This window comes from Mus musculus, chromosome 6, assembly GCF_000001635.26.
Source record: "Mus musculus strain C57BL/6J chromosome 6, GRCm38.p6 C57BL/6J".
NCBI lineage: Eukaryota > Metazoa > Chordata > Mammalia > Rodentia > Muridae > Mus > Mus musculus.
The window spans coordinates 8505231-8529566 of record NC_000072.6 but is presented as its reverse complement, the minus strand read 5'-3'; the positions used below and the strand labels follow the sequence as shown (position 1 = coordinate 8529566).

The 24336-nt window shown below is 38.7% G+C and overlaps 1 protein-coding gene and 1 long non-coding RNA gene across 4 annotated transcripts in view; one reads left to right on the top strand and one right to left on the bottom strand.

The window, feature by feature from the left end:
- Glcci1 (glucocorticoid induced transcript 1) overlaps positions 1-19967 on the bottom strand; it is an 87950-nt gene extending 67983 nt beyond the window's left edge. For 2 of the 3 annotated variants that reach the window (NM_001286728.1, NM_001286729.1), the window contains exon 1: positions 9466-9509. Coding sequence is in view for 1 of the 3 variants with exons in the window: in NM_133236.3 (NP_573499.2) it covers positions 19248-19680 (433 nt within the window). In the remaining 2 variants the exon portion in view is untranslated. Of the gene's footprint in view, positions 1-9465; positions 9510-19247 lie in introns of those variants that run through there. The other variant, NM_133236.3, reaches the window with a different exon arrangement.
- Positions 19968-20405: 438 nt separating this feature from the next.
- Positions 20406-22508, top strand: A430035B10Rik (RIKEN cDNA A430035B10 gene). Its single transcript, NR_040452.1, has 2 exons — positions 20406-20588; positions 20756-22508. It is a non-coding gene; the product is annotated as an RIKEN cDNA A430035B10 gene (long non-coding RNA).
- Positions 22509-24336: the final 1828 nt, after the last annotated feature.

Below are 24336 nucleotides of genomic sequence, written 5' to 3'. Positions count from 1 at the left end.
CTGTATATGCCCCAGTACAGGGGAACGCCAGGGCCAAAAAAAATGGGAAAGAGTGGGTAGGGAAGTGGGGGGGAGGGTATGGGGGACTTTTGGGATAGCATTGGAAATGTAATTGAGGAAAATATGTAATAAAATAAATAAATAAATAAAGATTTAAGCATTTAAACCGGGTGGTGGTGGCGCATGCCTTTAATCCCAGCCCTTGGGAGGCAGAGGCAGGCAGATTTCTGAGTTCAAGGCCAGCCTGGTCTACAAAGTGAGTTCCAGGACAGCCAGGGCTATACAGAGAAACTCTGTCTCAAAAAAACAAAACAACAACAACAAAAAAAAAAAGAAAAAGATTTAAGCATTTAAGCACTTGGAATGTAAATGAAGTTTGACTATATTTACTATAAGCAGCCTCAAAACCTGTATTAAATAGACTTTCCTAGACAACCAAAATGTCAGGGCTTTAATTCATAAGCAGAGTGAAACTGATATTTAAGTAGGGTGAAACTTCAACCGTAACAAATTTATTTTATTGAAGGATTTAATCCTGGAAATTATAATACTATGTATTGATCTTATAAAACAACCTTTACCTTTTAAAGACAATATTTAATAATGTCTTTAACTTATTTTAATCTTCATAGAAATCAAAATAGCAAGTACAATAAGACTGCAAGATATTATTTAAGTGGCTTTTCATCAATTTCAAAATATTAAAAAATGATATGTTTTAATCTGAGATTTGAAAAATAGCCATAAATATATACAGTAGGGAATTCCTCTATTGATTTATTATAAAGAAAAAAATTGACAAAGTTCCATTTATACATTTAGCTGTAGTATATTTGTAATGAGAACAATTAACTTAGAAAGTTTTAAATATAATTTACTATATATTATATAAATACAAATATTTAAATATTATCACTACCAAATTATATTTTCCCTTGCCTCATAAGTACAAAGAATGAAATAAAACTGGACAACTGAGAATAAGAAAAAAAATGCAGGGCATAGTGGTGCACACCTTTAAACCTAGCACTTAAGAAGCAGAGGTAGAAGAATTTCTACGAGTTTGAAGCCATCCTAGGCTGCATGAGTTCCATGAGACCCTAACTCAAAATATAGAAGAAGAAAAATGAAGGAATGGGATATTCATCTCTACCCTATCTAATGCATAGTAATATTATTTAATACAACTACAACTAGTTTGGATTTTGCAAAGTCCACGTGTCCCAGGAATTTCACCAACACCCTTTATTGGTCTACATTGGCACAAAAATAATGAAAAAGTATATTAATACACAAGTACTGTCATAGTCTGCTGAAATAACAGAAGATTAGAAATGGAATAATTTGTAAAGAAAAGAGGTTTGTAGTTCATAAAGCTAGGAAATTCAAAGGTGTGGTATTAGCAGCTACTTGGCTTCTGGTGAGAATCTTATAGCCAGGACTAGCCTGAATGCTCAAAAGGGCAGTTGAGTGTGTGCGAAATGCGGAACATAAGGGCTAACCTTACTTTAAGTAACTGGTTATCACACTAGCTCGCTAAGTAGATCCAAGAGAAGAACTGGCTCCTTCATTCTGTGATACAGCAATAATCTAGTCATCAGAGCTCTAATGCTCTAAGCACTTCTTACTAGGCTCCATCTCCCCACAGTCAAGTAGATGTATCTACTCAGCCATTATTTAAAGTCTACACACAACCACAACAGTTATACAAAATAAAACCACAAATTCAAAGGAACACATTCCTAAAGAACTCTTCTGTTCAAAAGAACAAAATAGGGGAAAAATAATTGAACAAGTGCTCCTAAAATGAAACTTGAAACTATATACTGAAAGAAGAAAATAGCTAAATGATCCAACAACTCAAATGAAATTTATTTTTCTGAAATATATTTCAATAAAATCAAAATGACCTTTAAAGTATAAAGCCATAATTAAAAATTACAATTGAGAAAGCATCACAAAAGAAGATGCAGAATGAAGATAAGAGCAGAATAATGGAGTGGAGTCCTGTGAAATGCTTTCCTCGGGACATGACTAAGCTATTGCACCCATTAAATCATAGCTGGTGTGGTTATTTTCATAAGACCTGCTCAAGATCAAGCCAGCCAAAATTCCAGTAGAGGCAACAGAGATACTCTCCGGGCCCCATCACTTACTGAGGAGCTATTGGCAACTGATGGTTGCCAGGAGAAGGAAAGTCATTATTTTCCTCTGGAAGTGTGGTCACTAGTAAGTGTCTCCAGCTCCATATGGACACATGTGCAGACCTAATAGGACTTAACAGGTTATACCAAAAGCGTAAACAAAAAACAAAAAACAAAAAAACAAAAAACAAAAAAAAAAAAATGGAAGAGTTGGGAGGGAGACAAACTGAAAGGATTAGAGAGAGGTAGGAGAAATAGGAGTAGCAGTTAAAATATCTCATTATAAAAATGTATGATACTCTCAAGAATAAAGAAAAAATTAAAATGAAAACTACATCTGAGTTTTTACTATGCAAATCAGCATATTATTAAAATAATACTCTTCTTGAGCCTATTTTGAAAGAATCTATCACAGATGGAATTGAACCTAAAGTATGCAAAGCAATTAAGGATAGTGGGAATGTATGGACCATTTAGCGTCAGATCCTATTACAGATGGTTGTGAGCCACGATATTGTTGCTGGGAATTGAACTCAGGACCCCTGGAAGAGCAGTCAGTGCTCTTAACCAATAAGCCATCTCTCCAGCCCATGCTTGAACATTCTTAAGGCAAGGAAAAAATTAACTACCTCTATTAATATTATAGAAACTCGACAAAAGAACAATTGAATTGTATCAACTTTAAAGTATAGTATGAACAGATATAACATGAGACATGTAAAAATGAGATATGTACGTATCTGCATTCCTATAATTTATTTGACTTGTAAAACAATATAAAAACACCACTCTGGAAAAAAAAACCATAAGCTTTGCTATTTGAGCAGCAACAAAATGATTTAATATATTGCTGAAAACATCAGTCTGTCTAAACAAGTAAAAAATTTCTTGTTTAAATAAAAAATAAATGAAAAGGTTCAATTACTTAAAATACTTTGCTCCTATAATAGCAACTACAGGTTGGTATGCCAAAAACAGCCTAATAACTGCATGAGCAGTTAAATCCACAGTAAACTATAGATGAGATGAAGCAGAATAGGGTTAGGAAAAGAATGACTGCTTAAAACCTTATGGATGTATGATTGCCCTTCAGGTTAACCTACTGATGCCAAGATTATAAACAGAAATCTGCACTAAAATATGTGCAAATCTATCCATTTTCTCAACATAAAACAGCCTAGTAAATTAAATCTACCCTACAAGGTGTAGTTCCCACAATAATATCCTTAGGCACAGCAAAGGGAACATAACATTGACTGGAAATAGATAACCACACTTCTCCAGAGTAAATTGGTTAAACTGAATGAAGTCTCCAGAAATAGGGAGGTACAAATATTTATTCTAGCATTTACTTTCTTTTTTTTTTTTTTTTTTTTTTTTTCCATTTTTTATTAGGTATTTAGCTCATTTACATTTCCAATGCTATACCAAAAGTCCCCCTTACCCACCCACCCCCACTCCCCTACCCACCCACTCCCCCCCTTTGGCCCTGGTGTTCCCCTGTACCGGGGCACACAAAGTCTGCGTGTCCAATGGGCCTCTCTTTCCAGTGATGGCCGACTAGGCCATCTTTTGATACATATGCAGTAGCATTTACTTTCATAAATATTGACAGTAAAGAACCAAATATGCAACTATGAAGCAGTTTATCCAAAATCGAGTGCTTCATTAAAGCTGGACTGGTGAAGAAGAAGACATCCTGAAGGAAAACAAAATGACACCATCAAGGCCAGGGAGGTTTTGGGTTTTGTTTTTTTGTTTGTTTGTTTTTTGTTTGATTTTTTTGGGGGGGGGAGGGGTTCGAGACAGGGTTTCTCTGTGTAGCCCTGGCTATCCTGGAACTCACTCTGTAGACCAGGCTGGCCTGGAACTCAGAAATCCGCCTGCCTCTGCCTCCCGAGTACTGGGATTAAAGGCATGTGCCACAACGTCCGGCTTGTTTTGGTTTTTAAAGGACAGGTAAAACACTGGTTCGTGTTTGCATACACAGAATTCATTACACGCCAACAATTCTACCAGTATTATACATAAAAGATTTCAGGAAGTAATGTCAAGAATTGAAAACAACTTGAAAATAAAGTAAATCCACTACTAGAAATATTTTAGAATAGCATCATCCTTTATTCCTCTAATTATAAAACTGGCCATTTCATCTTAATAATAGTCTACGAAAATTACTGATTGAACAGTTCTTGAATCAAGATTGGCAATTCCCAGTAGATAGAGTGGGGGTTCCAGTGTTTATTGACATCTAACTTTAAATTTTTAGCTTAAATAATGGGATAACCTTATATAATTCCAGTGCCCTGCAACCTGAGTGAAATAATCCAGATTTTAGTTTGGGAAACAACTTGTCATTAAAAATAAACATTAGAGTGGGGACAATTGGAATATAAACGTGAGCACCACCTCCAGATGTACTAGAGACTCATATCAATGTGGGAGGAAGATGAAACCACACCAACCTAATTACACAAAAAAGATGACTCAACTGTTTTTCTCTCTCCGCCTGCTTTTCTTAATTTTTCAGTGTAGCGATGAGATGGGACAACTGAACAAAATGTAAAACCACTCTGCAAACAGGGGGATCCTTGAGCTTCCCAGGTACTTCCGCAGATTGCTCTTATTTCTACGAGGCAGTCATTACTTAAGATATCTCTAAATGTTTTTAAAGATTATGTTTTCATTTTTAATCAGAGAGTAACTATATATGCTTTGGTTGGTGATACCTAATGACTTCCAAATAAATATATTCCATCACAGTCACATGATCAACTTGATGGGCTGTCTTGAAGCACTGACAATATGTTTGCCTATTTAACAAAGCAGACAAGAAAGAGTGAGTCTCCCAAGGAAAACTATCAGAGTAACTGCAAAGACAATTGCTGGTTAACCACCTTTGTTTAAGCTCTAAAGTAATGTTGGCTAATGCTAACTGCTACTATTTGAAAGCTGAGTGGGTTATCACAGTAACAGCCTAATGTGTGTCTTCCTGGCTGACAGGTGGACTCAGTATCATCACTCAGGGGCTCAGACTACCTTCATGTTTTAGTCACTATTCTAGACCTTCTCAGTCTTCTGCAAGAATCTATTTCAGCTGGCAGAGAAGGGAAGATCAAGTATAAGGAAGATCAAACTAACATTGAACAGGATAAAAGCATCATATGCCATTTAGCTTGTTTAGCTGTAAGGAGTAAGGCTACAAACTATACTCTACAAGTGGACTTATAGGAGGAAAAAAAAGAGGATTTAGCAAAAAAAAAAAAAAAAAAAAAAAAACCAGAAATGTTTACTACAGAAAGGTCTGAATTATCCCTAGGGACAGTTTGAATCAAGTTTCAAAGTCAGTCTCACTGGGCTATCATCATAATCTGCCACTGCAAACAGGATAATCTAAATTAGTCAACAATATGTTCTTAGTAGCTTTTTGAGGAGGTTATTTTCAAAAGTCTTATTCACCCCTACAAAAGACTGACTTTCACCGAGAATACCATAAATAAAATGTTCTCACAAAAAGACTTTAAAAAAAATGTTAGGATACATGTGTAATTTCTCAATGTGATCTCCTTACACAGGTTTAGAGAATAGTACAGGTTTACCAGAGATATGAGGTATGTCATTTCAACCAGTTTTAACTACACATGTATTTGTTTCACAACTAATAGGAAAAATACTTTGCTGAGCTGCATAAAACAAATTTTTTAAGCTAAATATTCTAAGTTTAATAGCAATTTATAAGACATGGTTTTAAACTACACTTTAATTTATTGTGCATATGTGCATATTTGCATCACATATGCAGGTTAGAAGACAACGTTCCAGAGTCCATTAACCCCTTCCACCATGTGCGTCCAGAGGACAGAACTCAGATCAGGCTCAGAGCAGACATCTTCGCCTGCTGAGCCACATCACAGGCTCCATAGAAGGTCTTTGATAAACTAAAACCTCTTGGTAAGCAAGGACCCCAGCGCTAGTGTCTGCTCTAGGTTATAGAATTGGGAACCTTTTGAAGACTAGTGTATTTTCAAATGCCGAGTATCATCAATCTCACTCAAAGATCAGCACCTTCTATCCAAAACGAACTATACTCATCATTCTCTTCGACTTTTAAAAGAACACTGATTCTCTTAGCAGTGTTTGTTCTAATCTGTGGAGCACACGGGAAATAATATAAAATTTCAAACAAGTTGATAAACATTAAAACATTTGAATAGAGGAAGATAGTTGGTGGGTAGGGACATCCAAAAGTGACTACTCTCACGAAACTGACACTTTTTTGTAAGACCACAAGTGCTTAAATAGCTGCAACAAAACAAAAAGATATGTGGTTAGTGCTTCAAAAGATAAAGATAATAACAATTACCTCCACCTGAAAAAGGTGGGGATATTTGAAGGCTACTTGAAAAGATTTCAGGAGTTTTCGGCAAAAATGCATGTATGTTAGAGAAAGAGACATTCCTAACAGGGACCATGAATTCAAAGCAAAGAGTGACAAACGAACATTTACTTAATAAACTAAAACAAACAGAACATTTTCTTAAAAACTGCAAGTTCAACCAAGCAAGAACACAGGTACAAAATGAATGTGTCAAGAGTGAATCTTTTATGTCAAACTAAACATAGTAGAGTTTATTTCTTATTAACCTTAACTTAGAAACCAAAAGAAATCTTTTACAAAAATAACTTTTGTTTCTTCTTCTAAAGATGGACTATAGTTAAGAGTAGAAAAATAGCAGAATTAAAGCCTAATGACAGGGAAAGACCTAAGTGGTATCAATTCCTAAGAGTACTAAGCAATCAACTGTCTATCAGGAGGCGGTTAGGACCTAGAGGCAATGTAAAGAAGCTGATATATTGAAAAGAATTCTGAGACAGAACAACATACGGACAGAAGGGAGAAATGAGTTAGAAGGAAAGGCAAGCTTTATGCTGGTACAAAACAAATCATCATTATGATCATCGTCACCACCACCACCACTACCACCCAGTACTCTAGGTTTACCATGACTGTGTTCCACAGTGCCAACAAAGAAACCATTTCTACATCAAGTCCTTGACTTTAAAACTTGAATCACTCAACATTCTGATCTTGATAACTGTTCTTCTAAATTATATCTCTGTACAAATGAATCATTAAAAGATGATTCAAACTTGAAACTACAGTTAAATACTTATAAAATTATTTTATTCTCTTAGTACCACAAAACAATTCTAGTCCACTTTTTCAAAGCATGTATCCTGAACAATTAATTTCCACCCTAAAAGAGTGTAGTGTACTCTACTTTGTGAAAACATAGGTCCAAGAAAAAAGGTACTAACAAACTTCCCAAAGACAGTTCTATTTAAAAATATTTAGATTTTTAAGTTTACAGAATATAGGGAGGTCAGTATTACCTATGAGAATAATTACTCTGCTCCACAGAAATGCCACACTTGTGTGTGTGTGTGTGTGTGTGTGTGTGTGTGTGTGTGTGTGTCTGTGTGTGTGTGCACGGGGGCGTGCCATCTGTTTATAGGTGTCTGCAGAGACCAGAAGAGGGTGTCAGGATACCTGAAACTGGAGTTACAGACCGTTGTGAGGCCCCTAACCTGGGTGCTAGGCATGGAACTTCAATTTACTGCAAGAGCAGCAGGCACTCAACTTCTGAGTTATTTCTCAAACCCCTATACTTTTTCTTTTAAATTCAGACAGGGTCTTTTTTTCAGAATGGCTTTAAGATCACTATTCTCCTGACTCTGTCTCTAGAATTCTAGTATTACAGGTATGCATGGCCATGCCCAGCTTAGACTTTTCAAAGCTTGTTTCAATTTTGAATGTAAAAACCAACATAATTTTGTACTTACAAATTATGAAGTCTATAAAAGATGCATTTATTAAAAATAAGCAGGTTGGCAAGACGGCTCAGCGGTTAAGAAGAGCTAAGTTCGATTCCCAGCTTATCACTATCTGTTAACTCCAGTCACAGGGGATCTGACACCCTCTTCTGGCCTCCATGGGTACCAGGCGCATGTGTGGTGCAGAGATACACATGTAGGGAACACATCCATCCACATTAAACAAGTAACAAAGTTTTAAAAATAATATACTGGATACAACCATGACTTTAAGTTATGTTTAATGATTCACAAAAGGTAACATGTTGACACAAAATAATTCTTCTCCAAACCCCAACACAACAAATCTATTCTTATCAATAACCTTATAGGAAGCAGTTTAGTACACAAGTTCAACACTTAAACCATTCCTCCAGGAAAGAAACATATTAATTATAATAACATAAGTAGTACATTACATCATAATCACAGGACTTCAGAACTGAACCTGGTTGGGCCTCCACTAATTTTATCTTATGTGAGTGGGCAAAATTTGAGTCACCACCATTCACTATACTAAAGTGGAAGTACTACAAAAAGTACAACCATGAACCTCTATACTATGTGGAGAGAGCATCAGGAACTTCTCATCTGGCGACTGAGAAAGGAGTGTGCTCTTCAAAGCACCCTGGCGCATATGTGTGCTCTCATTCTCTTCTCTTCCCTTCCTCCCCTTCCCTCCTCACAACCCGGAAAGCTTTATGTTAAATGGGATAAAAACAAAAATAAAAACAAAAACCAACCAAACAAAAACCACCCTCTGGGACTAATTATAAACAAAAGATTCCATTCCTACAGAGAGATGACTAGTCTAATGATGCTTACTCAATTGTTTTGTCTTCTGACCGTGAAAAGAATATAGGGGTTTCTAAAAGCTCTTCCCAGGGAAGGAGAACTACTTCCTAAGGCTGCTTAGGAGCAACACTGTCATTACGGAGTATTATGTGGAGGACTGCCTCTTTACTTTTGTTTTTCTAGTAAGGACACAATTACAGAAGAGACCTTGGAATATTTATCTAAAATAAACACATCTTTTCACAGGAGAGGGGGGAGAGGAAGAATAATTACAGGAAGAATTCTTTCCTTTTTAGGAGTTATTTGAATTCCAAATTTCTAAGAACTTTCAAACTCAGACTGGGGAAGTAATGGAAATGATATATTCATATTCATTTAGATCAGCTTCTTAGGGTATTAGTTAATTTTGCTAAATGCCAGAATATTTATATAGCAAAGAGAAATTATTCAGTAATATGTTTTAACAACCTCAGATGAGCCTCAACCTGTGTAACTGACTTCCTAAACAGTTTGTTCAAATAGCGTTTTGGTAAATTAAATCATTTTACTTATACATTAAGATAAAGAATCAGTAAAGCAAATAACCACCGGAAAAGCTACCTGACAGTTTAAGAAATAAAACACAAATTAATATCTAACTCATTCTCCTTACCTGGGTTTTAGAGATAGTACAATTACATTTCTAACTTAACCACTGAATTGTGGGCATGATGGTGTTAAATTACTGGAATTATAATAAATTTAGATCCTTATTCCATGGAATCTCATTAGGTCACAATCTACTTGACAGAATTCCAAATGGCTGCTCAAGTAGGGAGACTTGGGTCTTCCCCTGCGACGAGCGCCCTGACTGGCTATCCAGTAACAAGCAGTAATACACATACAAGCAACACTAAATGGACTTGGCAGGCTGTATTTATGTAGTTATGCATTTATATATAAACAAGTGGTATGAGTGTAACACTAATAAAAAGGAAAACAAGCCATGAATTTGAGAAAGTGTGGAGGTGGGGAGATGTGGAAAGTGTTGAAGGGAAGGAACCAAAAAATGACAACAACAACAAAGAAAAAGGATAATTTGTACATGGGTCAAATATTATGAGAAAAATGTTTGTTTACATTTCAGACTTTTGGCTTCTTAGGAAATTGCCTTAAGGTCAAGGTTGGTTTATATATTGGTTTGTGTTAGTCTTCTGAATAACTTTGTTAGCAATAAGTTTATAAGTCATTTAGTACATTTCATACTGTATGACTAAAAACATGTTTAGTTGTGTCCAAACCTTGTACGTTATACAAAAAAATGCACACTATAAAAGCCTGTTATGTCTTTCAAAATATGAACATTTGTGTAAAATTCATTTTTGTCCAAACTATTTCTATACCAAACACTGGTTCATTCTAAACTATACAAAGATCTAAATCAGTGCTTTACCGAGCTTAACGTTATATTTGAATGTTAAGTCCAAAACAAGAACAAATTGGTGAATATCTATAAAAGGAGCAGCATAAATATAACCTATTCAATTTAACCTATCATGTATATTTAAGATTTCATGTCTTATGATCATTCTTCAATGATTTCATTCCAGAGTATGCATACTTGTCTCTCAGTGTGTACACATGTATATTTATATAGCTCAAACAGAAATATCTGTAAATCCTATATATGTATTTAATAAATATTTACTGCAGGGTCTTTTAAATACCAAATATCAGATTATATACTGTAAAGCTAAAAAGAAACAGGTGTATTAGGTAAAGCAGATATATCCACCAAAATTACCTTGCATACAGTTACAGAAACAGTGAGACAATTTTAAGATAAATGAACCAAACTTCAGCTAATCTGTCAAGGACTTGCAAACAGCTACATTAATTATGGACTCTAGGGGTAGTTATGATGCTAAGGTCCTGTTCCCAAATTAGTTCTTTTTTTTTTTTTTTTTCAATTTTATTTTATTTTATTTTATTTTATTTTTTTTTCCATTTTTTATTAGGTATTTAACTCATTTACATTTCCAATGCTATACCAAAAGTCCCCCATATCCACCCACCCCCACTCCCCTGCCCACCCACTCCCCCTTTTTGGCCCTGGTATTCCCCTGTACTGGGGCATATAAAGTTTGCAAGTCCAATGGGCCTCTCTTTCCAGTGATGGCCGACTAGGCCATCTTTTGATATATATGCAGCTAGAGTCAAGAGCTCCGGGGTACTGGTTAGCTCATAATGTTGTTCCACCTATAGGGTTGCAGATCCCTTTAGCTCCTTGGGTACTTTCTCTAGCTCCTCCATTGGGAGCCCTATGATCCATCCATTAGCTGACTGTGAGCATCCACTTCTGTGTTTGCTGGGCCCCGGCATAGTCTCACAAGAGACAGCTACATCTGCGTCCTTTCAATAAAATCTTGCTAGTGTATGCAATGGTGTCAGCGTTTGGATGCTGATTATGGGGTGGATCCCTGGCTATGGCAGTCCAAATTAGTTCTTGATCTGTCCTGTCAGTAAAGAAAACCATGGGCCAATTGCTGGGTAGAAAGTACAGGTGGGATCTCCAGGTCCCTGGAGGCAAGCAGGGAGACACAAGGAAGGAGAGGCAGAGTTCTTCGCCATGCTTCAGAGAGAGACCCAGGTGGCCAGTGTGAGGTTTCAGGAGGAGCAGTGGGTGGTGGCCACTCCAATAGGTGGGTGATCAGAGATGTTTAGCCAGGACTACCTTCAACTGACCAACTAAAGTTAGGGCAGGTAGGAGGACCAAAGCTAAGAGCTAAGAGAAATGATAAAGGCACGTTTTCCAGGCAGGAGATAGCACCTAGCAATTGTGCCAAGAAGGCAAGTTGAAAATGAACAACTGTGTGTGTCTTTAGTCTGTGGATTCAAGGGAAACTGGGAGGGGGTTGGTAGTGTGGCCCATTCCTGGAGCATAGGCCAGGTAGTAAAAAGCTACACGCAATGATGTAGAATAATGGGAATCGAACATACAAAGATTCATCAACTCCACTGTTGACTGTTTTCGGGGTTTTTTTTTTTTCCCCATGTTGAGAAACTTCAAGAATAACGTATTTTTAATGAATATAAAACAACAGTAGTTTACTTTATCACTTTCTATATCTTCCTATTTCCCAAATTCCTACTTAAAGTTTCAGATGACTTGCCACATGCTTATATTCAGGGCCTGTACACCTTTCTTCAGTATTCTATTCACAACATTAGAAAAGACTGACACAAAAATATGATGTATCAAGCATCTGTTTGTTCTTCCATATGTTAGGTGTAAAATTTAATCCTTAAATAGTAGTTATTTGTATAAATACATTAACTTTTTTACTGAATGGCTTATGCAAAGTGAAAAAACACAGCAACCATCCTAAAGACAAGCATAAGAATAACTGTAAGGGCTATAATACTAATATTACTTTAAAATAAAAACTATTAAGTTAATAAAAATAAAAATAGGTAAATTCTGAGCATAAGAAAAACAAGTCATTGAGCACTACACAAAAACAGCACATAGATGCTACAACAGGACGATTACCACTTTCCATTCTCATCAGTAGGAGCAAGTATTTTAGTGAAAGCCAAGACAAAGTCACTTCAGTGGTCTCAAAAGGCATCATTAAGTACTGCTACACCTTCTACAATATTCCACAAGGAACCACGTGCAACAACAATCCAGACTTCCACCACAAAGTGTGTGTGTGTGTGTGTTCAGACTGCACAAAGGCCAGTGACAATAAGTTAAACTACGGGAAAACATTATATATATGCAATAAATGCAGACATAATACAGAAGCCATGGAATGAAACTAGTCTCAGTTTCAAAATTGAGAATATATAAGAGTGATAACTTTAAAATTTCAAAAAATGAAAATATATAACAGTGATAACTTTAAAAATAACTCCTTGGACCACTCCACTATTCTGACATTTGAAAGAAAGCGTTTTAAATGTGCAGTTATAGATAGATACTAAAGCCTGTTAAGGAAGATCAAAAACTGGGTATTTCACAGCATGCCTGTAATCCAAGAACTCAGGAACTTGAGGCAGAAAAACAGACAGCTTGTGCTACCCTAAACTATACCAGGTGACCCTGTCAATTAAGTATTCTCTTAAGAACTATATTAACTTACAAATTTCTAATACCAGAAGAGAGAAAAAAGTTAATGAACTCTTCAAAAAGTTTTCCCTGACCATACTAGATAAATAAGACAATATTTATTACTATTAGCAGTTTATGAGTGCTTTTGACCTCCAGAAGTACTAGGCAGCAAGTAGCAGTGTTTTCTAGTGCTTTGTTTAGAAATACTGCTAGGTGACAGGAGAGTGACTGCACTGTAATAACTTGGCAGACAATCTTAAACACTCACCTTGCCACACTACTATGGGTTTCACTAGCTCCTTCAACTCATTCTTAACTTTGGCAAGTAATAATTAAGGTACTACATAGTGGCACTCCGTTAAATTATATATGTGCAGTTCAAACTCACTACAAGCATGGTTGTTGGCTTCAGAAAAGCTGACTAAAGCCACTGCCAGCTTCTGAGACAATTACTTGAGACTAGTACCTGCTTAGTAATTCTTTAGCCATTAGTCAAGTCAGTTTACCACCATATATAACTAATTCTTAAGATTTATGAAAAGAGAAAAGCACTTTGCACAGTGTAGTGTAATGTAAGAAACATCGAGTTAGAGGTAAATGAGGCTAGACACAATGGTGTTCATAACCCCAAGCTCCCTCAGCCCAGGAACAAGTGCAATATCCATCTCTATTTCCACCATGGACATGTTCATAACCTCTCCCCTGTAAAACACAAAGAGAAAAAATGGCCATCCTTTCATATTCCATTTTAGTTACATTCAGCCAACTGTCCTAACATTTTTAGACACCCTGAAAGTATCAGAGCATGTCCCAGCAGAATAGAATAGTGCCATGGAAACACAAAAGAAAAACCATTTGTCATTCTTTTACCTAAAAATCTCAGCAATTCATCAACTGTGGAATCAACACAGAATCTAGAACTAAAAGAACAGAAATCTACATCCATTTGCTTGCTGAATTTCAAAGTATACATAGCTTGGCAAATAGTCACCCATGAATGTTTTCTTCCTTTCTATCTACAGCAACTAGAGACAGGACAATACAAAGGAAGTCACCAAGTAATAATGAACTTGACTCCTCCTGTTATTTGCCTCAACAATACCGACAAGAACTAAACCACAGTGGTAAAAATATCAAACATAGGTATTTCTATAAAAACAACAATTCTGGATAGGTATTTTTCAACAATTTGTTCATAGGTAATATTCTTTGATACTTCAGACTTGTTGCTAATCTACTAAATTTCACTTTGCAGAAGAAGCACAAATATTTCCCTAAATTGTCAGAAAAACTAATTATGTTCTGGTCATTTCTAGAGGTCCAGACAAAGGTAAGGGACTTTGGTGCTCCACCATTCCATCAGCTCTTGGGTAGTATTCTCTCTCTTCAGCTTAATTTTAGCAGACCAGTTAAGAGACCATGTGTTAGATCAGCTCAACTTCTTTTTAAATAAATAATATGTAGGATAAAAAAAAAAAAAGACTGTCAAAGACTTGGTTTCTTAGACATTTAATAGGAGAACAAACAATATATACCGAACACAAATAACAACAATACCAGGAACAGATAGGTCCAGGACAGGTGCTACAAAGAAACCAACTTGGGTGGTGTCTGGGAATTCTAAGCACTGGGAAAAAGACTGAACTAAAATTAAGACCCAGAGCCATTGGTAATATGCACCTTGACACAGTATTAGCAACAAATAAAAGTTTGGTAAAACTAACTTTTAAACTTCTTTTTAAATTTCAGACTTAATTTGGATGTTTTCTTTTATTTACAATTAATTTGTTTCATGGAGCTAAGTTTTGTTTCCTTAGTTCACATATAACCCACATCACAAGTAAAATAATTAAAAAGAATGCCATTATCTTTCAATATTTATCCAATGTATACATCATAATTATTCTTTTCAAAATGTAAACCAGAATAAATCAGTTAATTTTCAATTCAATAAGCACACATCAAACTTTATATATAGTTAGAAATTCACTAACCTACTTTATACATCTTACTTATTTAATGTTCTTTATGTTCATGGCAATAATATCTGAGAAAATATAACCTTTGAACATAAATTTATAAATTTCTAAACTAAATTACTGATTAAGTAACTTTGCTACTCATTCTCTGATTCTGATACCTTATGCACCATAAGGTAACTGACAGAACGGAAAACAATCAGAGCCATAAATTAACACTGTTTAGTTCAGCTAAACAGGGATTGAGAACTTTCCCCAAAATCAACATTCAAAGATTGCTGTGGAAGCCTAAATCTTAATGCATTTTCACTCTATGCAGTTAAGTTTAGGAGTAAGTTCCCATAAAGACTCTTAGAAAAAATAAATTTCAAATGGGGTAGAGTAGTACAGAGAACTTCAACCTCTAGAAATATTAGCCAGATAATAAACTTTCAAAAGGGTAATTGAAGAGTATCTCTAAACAGAGAGAAAAATAGCAAAATGTTCATATTTCACAACTGAGGACAACATTAAATTAACTCAGAAAGAGGCAATCAATGAAGAGCTTACAACGTAAAGCAAATGAACGAGCTCAGCACACGTGTGTGCTCTAATACAGTGCATGCACTTACACACCCTATGCCAGCTGGCTTTATGTTACTTTTTAAAACACACACCATTTCTTTATATATGGCAAAAGCCTTTCAAGATTCCTGAGGGGAAAAAATCTCATCAAATTTCACTCTAGAATTGCCAATTTCTTAGAGGAGTAGGAGGCCTAAGAAAATCTGGTAGTTTGAATCAAAACCTATTTTTCATAGAAGAAAATATTAAGTTACCGGATCTTCAGAAATTTTGTTACTAGATTTGGCAAAATAAACATAAGCAGGACTCTCCAAACAGAGTACTTTAATACAATTAGTTTTGCCTCTTTCATAACCTATAATTCTTTAATTTGGATATTTACAGACATAAGAATTTCTATTTGTTACCTACTATTTTATTTGTTTAGTGTTTAAATACATGGGTTTATTCTTGGATTTCAGAAAGCAACTACTTTATATTTTATTTAGATCATTATTAATGACTTTATCTCAAGATCATTAATTTTAACTCTAATACTTTGCTTTGGTCTTATTTGAATTGTTCTACTTATCTCAAAGGTAGAGTTTGTATATTACCATCACAAAAAAATTACTATTTGCATAATACTTTATGATTTTCATCTATTACAAGCACATCACAGGGAGCCATAAGATGCATTCATTAGCTTGTCATTCACCACTTCAAGACCCTTCAGAATCAAACAGGGGAAGGATGACATTTTGTTAATAACAGAAGTTCAGAAATGAATATAAATAATAACCTTGAAGTTTTGAAATACACAAGAAAGAAAAATTACAAAAAGAGAATGATCCAGGAACAGCAACACAACACAACTTTCAATTTGTAATTACCAAGCTTCTAAGTAAAGCATGATGTTAGCAGGCTTATGCATATTCCATTAAGGTAGCATTTAAGCTACGGTACAAAAACAAAGAGAATTACTATCTTTCTGTTGGATGTTAAAGTACAATACGATAAATCTTAAAACTGGTTGCTCCTCTTTACAGCATTGTTTTCTCCCCGTTTTCTGACCCAAGCACCAACTCTTACTTAGCTTAACCCCATAAATATGCATGCTAGGAGTGTTTATGAGAAAAACAGACACTGGATTCAAAATCCTGCTTACAATTCTTTGTGATACAAGAATAAGAAAACTTAGTTTCTATACTTTCTTCCATAGTTAGACAAAAGGGGAATAAAATTCTGAATGCTTCCTTGTCACCCATAATCCAAATTCCCAGAGCTCTGAAAGCTTTTTGTAAACAACGTACATCTCCATGAAATACATATCCCGAGTCAATGTCTACCTAAAAAGTGTTGTGTGTCATTTCTCAAGACATAATATAATGTCTAGCCTCCCACTTTGAGAGGTGCAAAAAAGGAAGGAGGCGAGCAGAGGAAGAAACGGTGCACGTTGTTGTTTTTCATTCATGCAGTAGAGTGATGTCAGTGTCAGTGTCTGCAGCAGCAGCAGCAGCAGCAGCAGCAGCAGCAGCGCTTTGGTCAATGGAGACTAAAACCCCCTGACGCCGGAACCTGAGTGAATTCAATGGAAACTCATTGCAACTGTTAAGTCTCAGGAGAGATTTGAAGTGGCTAAGCAGACAGAACGTATTACTTACATGTTGTACTTTCAATATGGGCAGAGGAGAACAAGGCAGAATGTGGACCAATAACATAGTGATAATACAATCAAGAAACTAGGAGCACAAGAGCATGCTTTCAAAAATCACTTCAATGCAAGAAACTGACAAAACACCTAATGCTACACATAGCACAACTACAGCACAGAAAGCTCCTCAATTCCTAGCACAAGCTGTGACCCTGCAAATCTGTCTACTGCACAAACAGACTCAAAACCAAGTGTTTTCATCGTGATTGCATTAAACTCTGGTGTGCCATTCTACAACAAAGAGTAGAATTTAATCCTGATCACAAATTTCATTAAAACTGCTTCATGATGGGGCATGTAATTCCTAAGCAATTAGGGCTTTTGAAGGATGTAGAAAAACAAGTTGTACTATTATCTGTGCTAAGATGTTACTGTTTATCAACAAAAGGAAAGGAGGTGCTAGGTGCCCATTGTATTTTTGCAGCAATTGCCAAAACTTCTCAAACACAGCCCACAAAATCCTCTGCACACAATCTACAATTCCTATTTTTATTTTATTTTCACATTGTTCCTAAAAGAAACCCCCCCAAACTCCCATTAACAAACTGTTAAAGCTAAATCATTCAAAAACGGCTGTGACTGCTGCTGCTTTTCTTTCTGTTACCTCTCATTTAACACAGCTCCAAAAAATGTGCAAGGGAGTTGCATATGGCATTAATCTGTTAGAAAATGGTGGAGTTTTCCATAAAATACACCCAAGGATGTGTGTTCAGTTGTGGTCATTATTAGGGCGATCACGTTGTTTTCATTCATTCATTCAGGATTTGCTGGAGGATGTCAGTTTCTGCAGCAGCTGGCTTGACCTGGGGGAGGAGTGGGGAGCAATTCCCTCCTGGTGCATACAGATTACAGGATGTATTTCTTGGTGCTCCTGCACTTATTCCACCGCACTAACATCCTACCCAGAGGCTTACCATCAAGGGATCTGAAAGCAAGTGCTTTAGCAACATGCTAATTACACATCTAAATTAAAGCTAAAAATACCTAAACTTTGATCTATCATATTGCAATCCCTTTCCCTAACTCTAAACACCTTAAGAACGTCCACCTTAAACAAAAAAACCCCACATACCACACAAACATTGTATGAAGCTTGGTAGTATTTCCCTTCTGAGCAGGCTTTTTTGTTGTTTTCTTTCCCTACTCCGAATGATTCCTTCCACAATGCTGCAGTAGTAGCAGCAGCAGCAGCAACTGTAGCTCTAGGCTGGTATCTAAGAATATTAGGTACTCGACTCTCCCTTATGGCCGGTTACGTCCCTGTTTTGCCTAATTTTCTTTTTCTCCCCCAGGAGTCAACTAGTTCATGCAGTATGTCCCTAGGCATAAACAAAACCAAACCCAAACAGAAAACATTAAGGGGAGTCCACAACATCCTCCCACTCACCATTACCTTTGATACCTAACAAAAAAGAAAGGAGATCTCTCTACACAGCTCAGCTGAACTGCTAAGTATACTTAAAGATGCAAGGAAAAAGTGAACACACTCCACAAACAGGCTTTAAGAAATTCACCACGAAAACCACCATTCCGGCATAAGCCATTTGTAGTGCAGTAGTGATCTAATACATGACTATATAAAGTAGAGGAGAGGATGGATAAACAGCATACACTTTAAACTGCCTCCCCTACACATGCAAAGGATATTCTAACAACCTAACTACCGCCATCAAGTCTCCAAAACACAAACATACTCCAGACAAGAACTTTGTGGGAAAGCACAAAGGCTGCAGAGATTACCACTACCACCTTATGCCCCGCTAGAGAGTTTGTGTGCGTGTTTAAGGGTTTCACACGGCTCCTCCTTGCCCGGCTCCAAACACAGAAAGCTAATAAGCTATTAAACCGAAACACTTTTCTTTTGCAGGCGAGGGATGCAAGATAAAATCTGAGTGGCGGTGTGAGGGTCGGATAAAAGTTGATTTCCAGGTCGCTCCTCCAAGCCCTGCAGCGACCTCAGGGTGGGGGGTGAGATTCCCAAAGCCACTTTCACACCTTCGGTAATGCACTAGCAAACAGAAGCCCGGAGAGGCTGAAGTTTTCCACGCAGGGCACCGTCGGGGAGACGCAGCCCGGGAGGACGGGAGGGTTGGGCTCGCTACCTCTGCACACGGGCGAGCCGGGACTCCGTCTCTCAGGTGAGCTGCTCCTCCGCCGGCTCTCGGGGGACCGTCTCGGGCGGCCCTTGGCGCGAGGCGCCTGCTCGGCTGGGGCAGCGGCCGGCGGTGGAGTCGGGCTGGACGGGCTGGGGCCGCGGGCCCCTCCGGGCCCGGAGAGACTGCCGAGCGCGGCGGCGGCGGTGGCGGCGGCGGCGGCCGGGCGCGTGGGGCTGTGCTGGCTGCCCCGCAGGAGCTGGTAGGGCACCGTGGCGCGGATGGGCTGCAGCAGCCGACCGGCTCCCGCAGCCGGTGCGCAGCTCCCGGCCGGCCCCGTCCCGCTCCCGGCAGCGGCGGGCGGGGAGCCCGCGGTGCTGCGCCGCATCCTCTGCGGCGCGGAGTGAGGGGTCTGAGAGGAACTGGAGGACGCAGTGGACATGGTGGCTCCGCGGGCGGGCGGGCGGGCGGGCGCGCGAGCGAGCGTGTGGGAGCCGGCGCCGCGGTGCGTGCGATGTGTACGGGGGAGGGGCGGGGAGGGGCGGAGCCGCGGGGCTCCCCTTCCGACGCGCACCCCGCCGCCGAGGGGGAGGGGACGCCGCGACGGCCAACGTCCAACGGCTCAACCGCCCCGCGGCGCTCTGCGGGGCGCTCACGGCAGAGCCCGCGTCGAGCCCATGGCCGCCGCCGCCGCCGCCCCGGGCATCGCGCTGACAGGGCACTCGCCCGCTTCCCGCGGCTGCTCAGCCCTCGCGGGGGGTCGCCCGCGCGACACGACTCGGCGACCACGGGCAGCGCCGGGACTTTAGCCTCGGAGGAGAGAAAGGGGCCTCGAGGCGCCTCGCGCTGCGCGTAACCCGCGCCACCGCAAACGCCGCCGCCGCTGCCGCCGCCACCTCGACCCGCTTCTCACTCGGAATGGCAACTAATCCTGTGTCGGCGCCCCGCCTCCGGCCCCGCCTCTGGGCGTTCCGGACCCGGCTCCTGCGGCTGCGAGCGCTGTGATTGGCAGCGCCACCCTACTCCGGGATGCCAAGGAATGGTTGTATTGTCGGAGTGAGAGGAGACTCGGCCAATTACAGTACCACGTTTCCGCTCTGGGGGCGGAGCATGGAAGTGGATGAGAGAGGCGGGCCTCGCGCGGAGGGAGGGACTTAAGAGTTGACAGGCTTTGAGGTGAGGGTCAGGTTAGAAAAGTGGGTCCATACGTGCCCTGCGCGGACTCCGACGCCCAAAGACACGCGCGCGCTGCGATAAGCAAGTTACAAGGATTCCACCCTCCAGTGCTCTCTACAACCTGGGGCTGAGGACGCTGAAGCCAAACTAATTTTGCAAATACACCTGCATCCGGTGAGATGTTTTAGTTAAAGCTGAGTGAAGGATCCTTAACCCTTTTAATCTTAGAAATGTCTTTAAGTGTCCTAGTCGCCTTGTGAATCAAAACAACTTCAGGATTAGTGTATGGATGCTACATTGAACAAAATGCACCTGCCATTACAACCTGTTTGTCGTTACAGGGTAGGGTGGAGAACATCACATTCTGAATTGTACACGTCAACAAGAAAATTTACAGCATCGCATCATCAGATTTATTAATGGAGAGCACCTAGTTTACTACCCCGGAGCTGATGGTCTCTTGGGAGAAAGACCAGGCATAATGTAACAATTCATTGTGGTCATTTCCTCTGTGTGATGGCACTGGGGGTTATTCTTCTGCAAGGAAAATGAGAAGTACGAAGATTTTAGATGGGCATAAGAAAGTATATAAAACCCTAATCAGGAATAGTTAAAGCTCTACATCAGATACCTCCTATTAATTCACATGAGATAAACAAAAACATAAGATTTTACAAAATAAAGAAGTGGCGTGTCAGATTGGCGTCTGCCTGGTGTCTGCCCACACTGGCAAGCTTCCTGATTCCAGGCACTAAATGATCAGTTTCACTCAGAGGAGCCACCTTTCTCTGCTTCCCTGTGTGGTCAGACAGAAATTAAATGAAATTAAATGAAAATTTTTAAAAAAATAAGAAAAAATAAGAAGCACAGTAAATTGTTGTTTAGAAAAAATATTGATGATGCCTAATCAAAATACAAAAAATAGCATCTAGTACTATATCCTACTATATTAGTCATAGTTCTATGCTTTATCACATATAAAAATAATAGCTAATGTTTACTAAACATTCACCACGTGCTAGCCACTGTTCTAAGGACATTATTATGTGTTAACTCATTCGTTCTTCACATAATCCACAAGGTATGTGCTGTTATTATCCTCCCTGCTTTATCTGGGGCACAAAGACACTAATTGTCTTGTCTGAGATCACTCAGCTAAGTGGAAGCTGAGGCCAGAGGGACCCAGGCAGGCGTCTGAAGAAGCCCTGTGCCCTTAGTACCTCCAAGCAGAAGATGCGTGTTCTGATTAAGAGACTTTATGGTAGCTCACAGATGTCCAAACGAGCTTTTAGACATGACTAGCAGCTCCCTTTTCTTACTTTCTAGAACAAATTATACTTTAATTATCTATAGAACAAAATAACTTTAAAATTTGACATAATTTGTCTATTGTATTAATTTTTTCATCTAAAGATTAATGGTTTCACTAAGTATAACCTTTTGTGAATAGAAACAATAAATGGCTTCTTTTGGTGGGTTTTTTTTTTTTGGAATAGCAAGAATAAGATTACAACAATGTTATACTAAAATGTATAAAGGTTTTAAACTACTGATAAATGTCTAACGTTGGTAATTTGATCACAGCACAGCTTCATTATAGAAATGTCATCTTGGGTCACCTCTGGACCAACCTCAACACATTAGATGATCATGATTCTAAAGTCATAGTGAGCCACCGTTGGCAATGGTCAGTAGCAGTTCGTTTGGATCAAAAACAATAGAGCTGGCCATAATTTTAGGTTTCTTGTTCATTCAGATCTGATGTAATAAGTTTAAGTTGTATCTAAAATCTAAATGAGAGAATTTGCATGAGTTTTTAAGTGCCAATTTTTTAATGCATCTCATGCTAGAAATTGAACCCAAAGTCTTGAATAGGTTGCTCAAAATGCTGTGCCATTGAATTACCCACAGATACTATCTGATCTTACAATATTACTTTTACTTTCTGGTAACTCATCATGAGTTTTTTGAAATTCCAATCATTTTCTCTTTATTCAAGAAAATATGGTTCCCTCTAAAAACTTTATTCTCATGATGGTCATACCTAAGAATTTAAATGAGCTACAATAAATGCAGCATCTGCCTTCAAATGCCTGTTAGTTAAATGTGTGATAATTTGTTCTTACTGCAGATGGTAACAAAAGCCAAGAGAATATAGAAGCATTGGAAAAAGTAAATATTATTACAGACTTATTTCTAGCTAAACACTATACATCAGATACAATAAACCCTGTAGCCACAGTATGGGTTGCTGGGTTTGAAGTCCACTGTTATACTACTGTAGCATAGACAGGCCCTGTGCAATTTCCCTGTTCATTGAGTGTGAGTGTAATGACCTCTGAACTTGTTACATAAGGCCTAATGTTAGTTATAAACCCATTACTACACTGCTCTGTCCTGAGGGAGTGAAAGCACAAGTTGATAACTTTAGAAACACCTTTGTTGGCTCAGTGGGTAAAAAAGAAAGCACTTGGTCAAATCTGACCACATGAGTGTGATTCCCCAGAACTCAGTATAGAAAGATAGGGGCAGTTTGCCCAAGAAATTGAACCCAGAGCCTTCCATAGGCTGCTCAAAGTGCTGTGCCATTAAGTTACCCCCAGATACTATCTAATCTTACAATATTATTTTCACTTTCTGGTAACTCATCAGGAGTTACCAGAAATTTCTTCTGATCTACTCAAGTGTGCAAGCACACACACACACACACACACACAGACAGACAGACAGACACACAAACATGCACAACACTCCATCCAAACTAAATGCATGTAATTAAAATTATAATAATGAACACCTCTTTTCTCAGGCCTCATATTTTGGATATTTATGGAACAACAATTTGCAAATCCCAGAACCATCCATAGACTAACCTAGAACAGGAGAAAGGAGACGTTTCCAACTACATGCAATTAACAATAAGCTGCCCCTCATAGAGAGAGAACAGAATGAAAAAATTGTGAGGCCTTGTAGAACTACCAGTTCCATCTGCTTGGTTCTTCTACCCATGCTTTTAAGACTTAATGCCTTCCAGTTTGAATATGATTTGTCCCCTAAAAGTCATGCTGAGGTTTATCCCCAATGTGAGATATTAAGAATGGGGAAACTCAGAGCTGCGGAGGTGGCCTAGCTGTTAAAAGCACTTGCTCCTTTTCTAGAGGACCTAGAGTCAAATCTCAGTATCCACGTGATGTTTCACAACTACCTGTAACCATCACCTGTAATTAGGTCCTGGCATGTCATCTCCAAGCTTATTACCCTAGTCTGCTAACCTAGGCCTGCCCCTGGAAACTTCTCGTTTCCATATAATCTAATCTAGGCCTACAATGTTTTCAGCTTCTGGGACCTGCTGCTGAATAAGCTAGCCCCTTTCTAGTTCTTTCTGAACTTCTGCTGTTTTGGCTCAAATCTCCTCTCCACACTAACAGATTCAAGCTGCCCCATCCATGTTTGTCTGTCTGTCTGTCTGTCTGTCTGTATCTCTCTGTCTCTGTCCCCCTGCAAGCATGGGTGCTTTCTTCTACAAACCAACTTTACCTTCATTGTTTGGGATTAAAGGTGTGTAGGAGGGACATGTCATTATTCTGGCCAGAGGGATTAAAGGTGTGTTAATAACTGAGCCACCATAACACAATCTCAGGGTCCACAGTGTGATCAAACATCCTGCAACAGTCACCCTATTCTGGCCTCTACGGGCACCAGCACACACGCGCTGCAGAGATTTACATGCAGATAAAACATCTATATTAATAAAATAAACAGTTTAGTGGTGTTTTCTTTGTTGTTGTTGTTTGGCTGGTTGGTTTTGGTTTCTGTTTTGAAAGCACATGGAAACGTGAACTAGTGAGATAACTCCACAATGAGGGAGCTTGGCCATCAAGCCTGAAAGCTAAAGTTCCATCCTAGGAACCCACACGGAGAA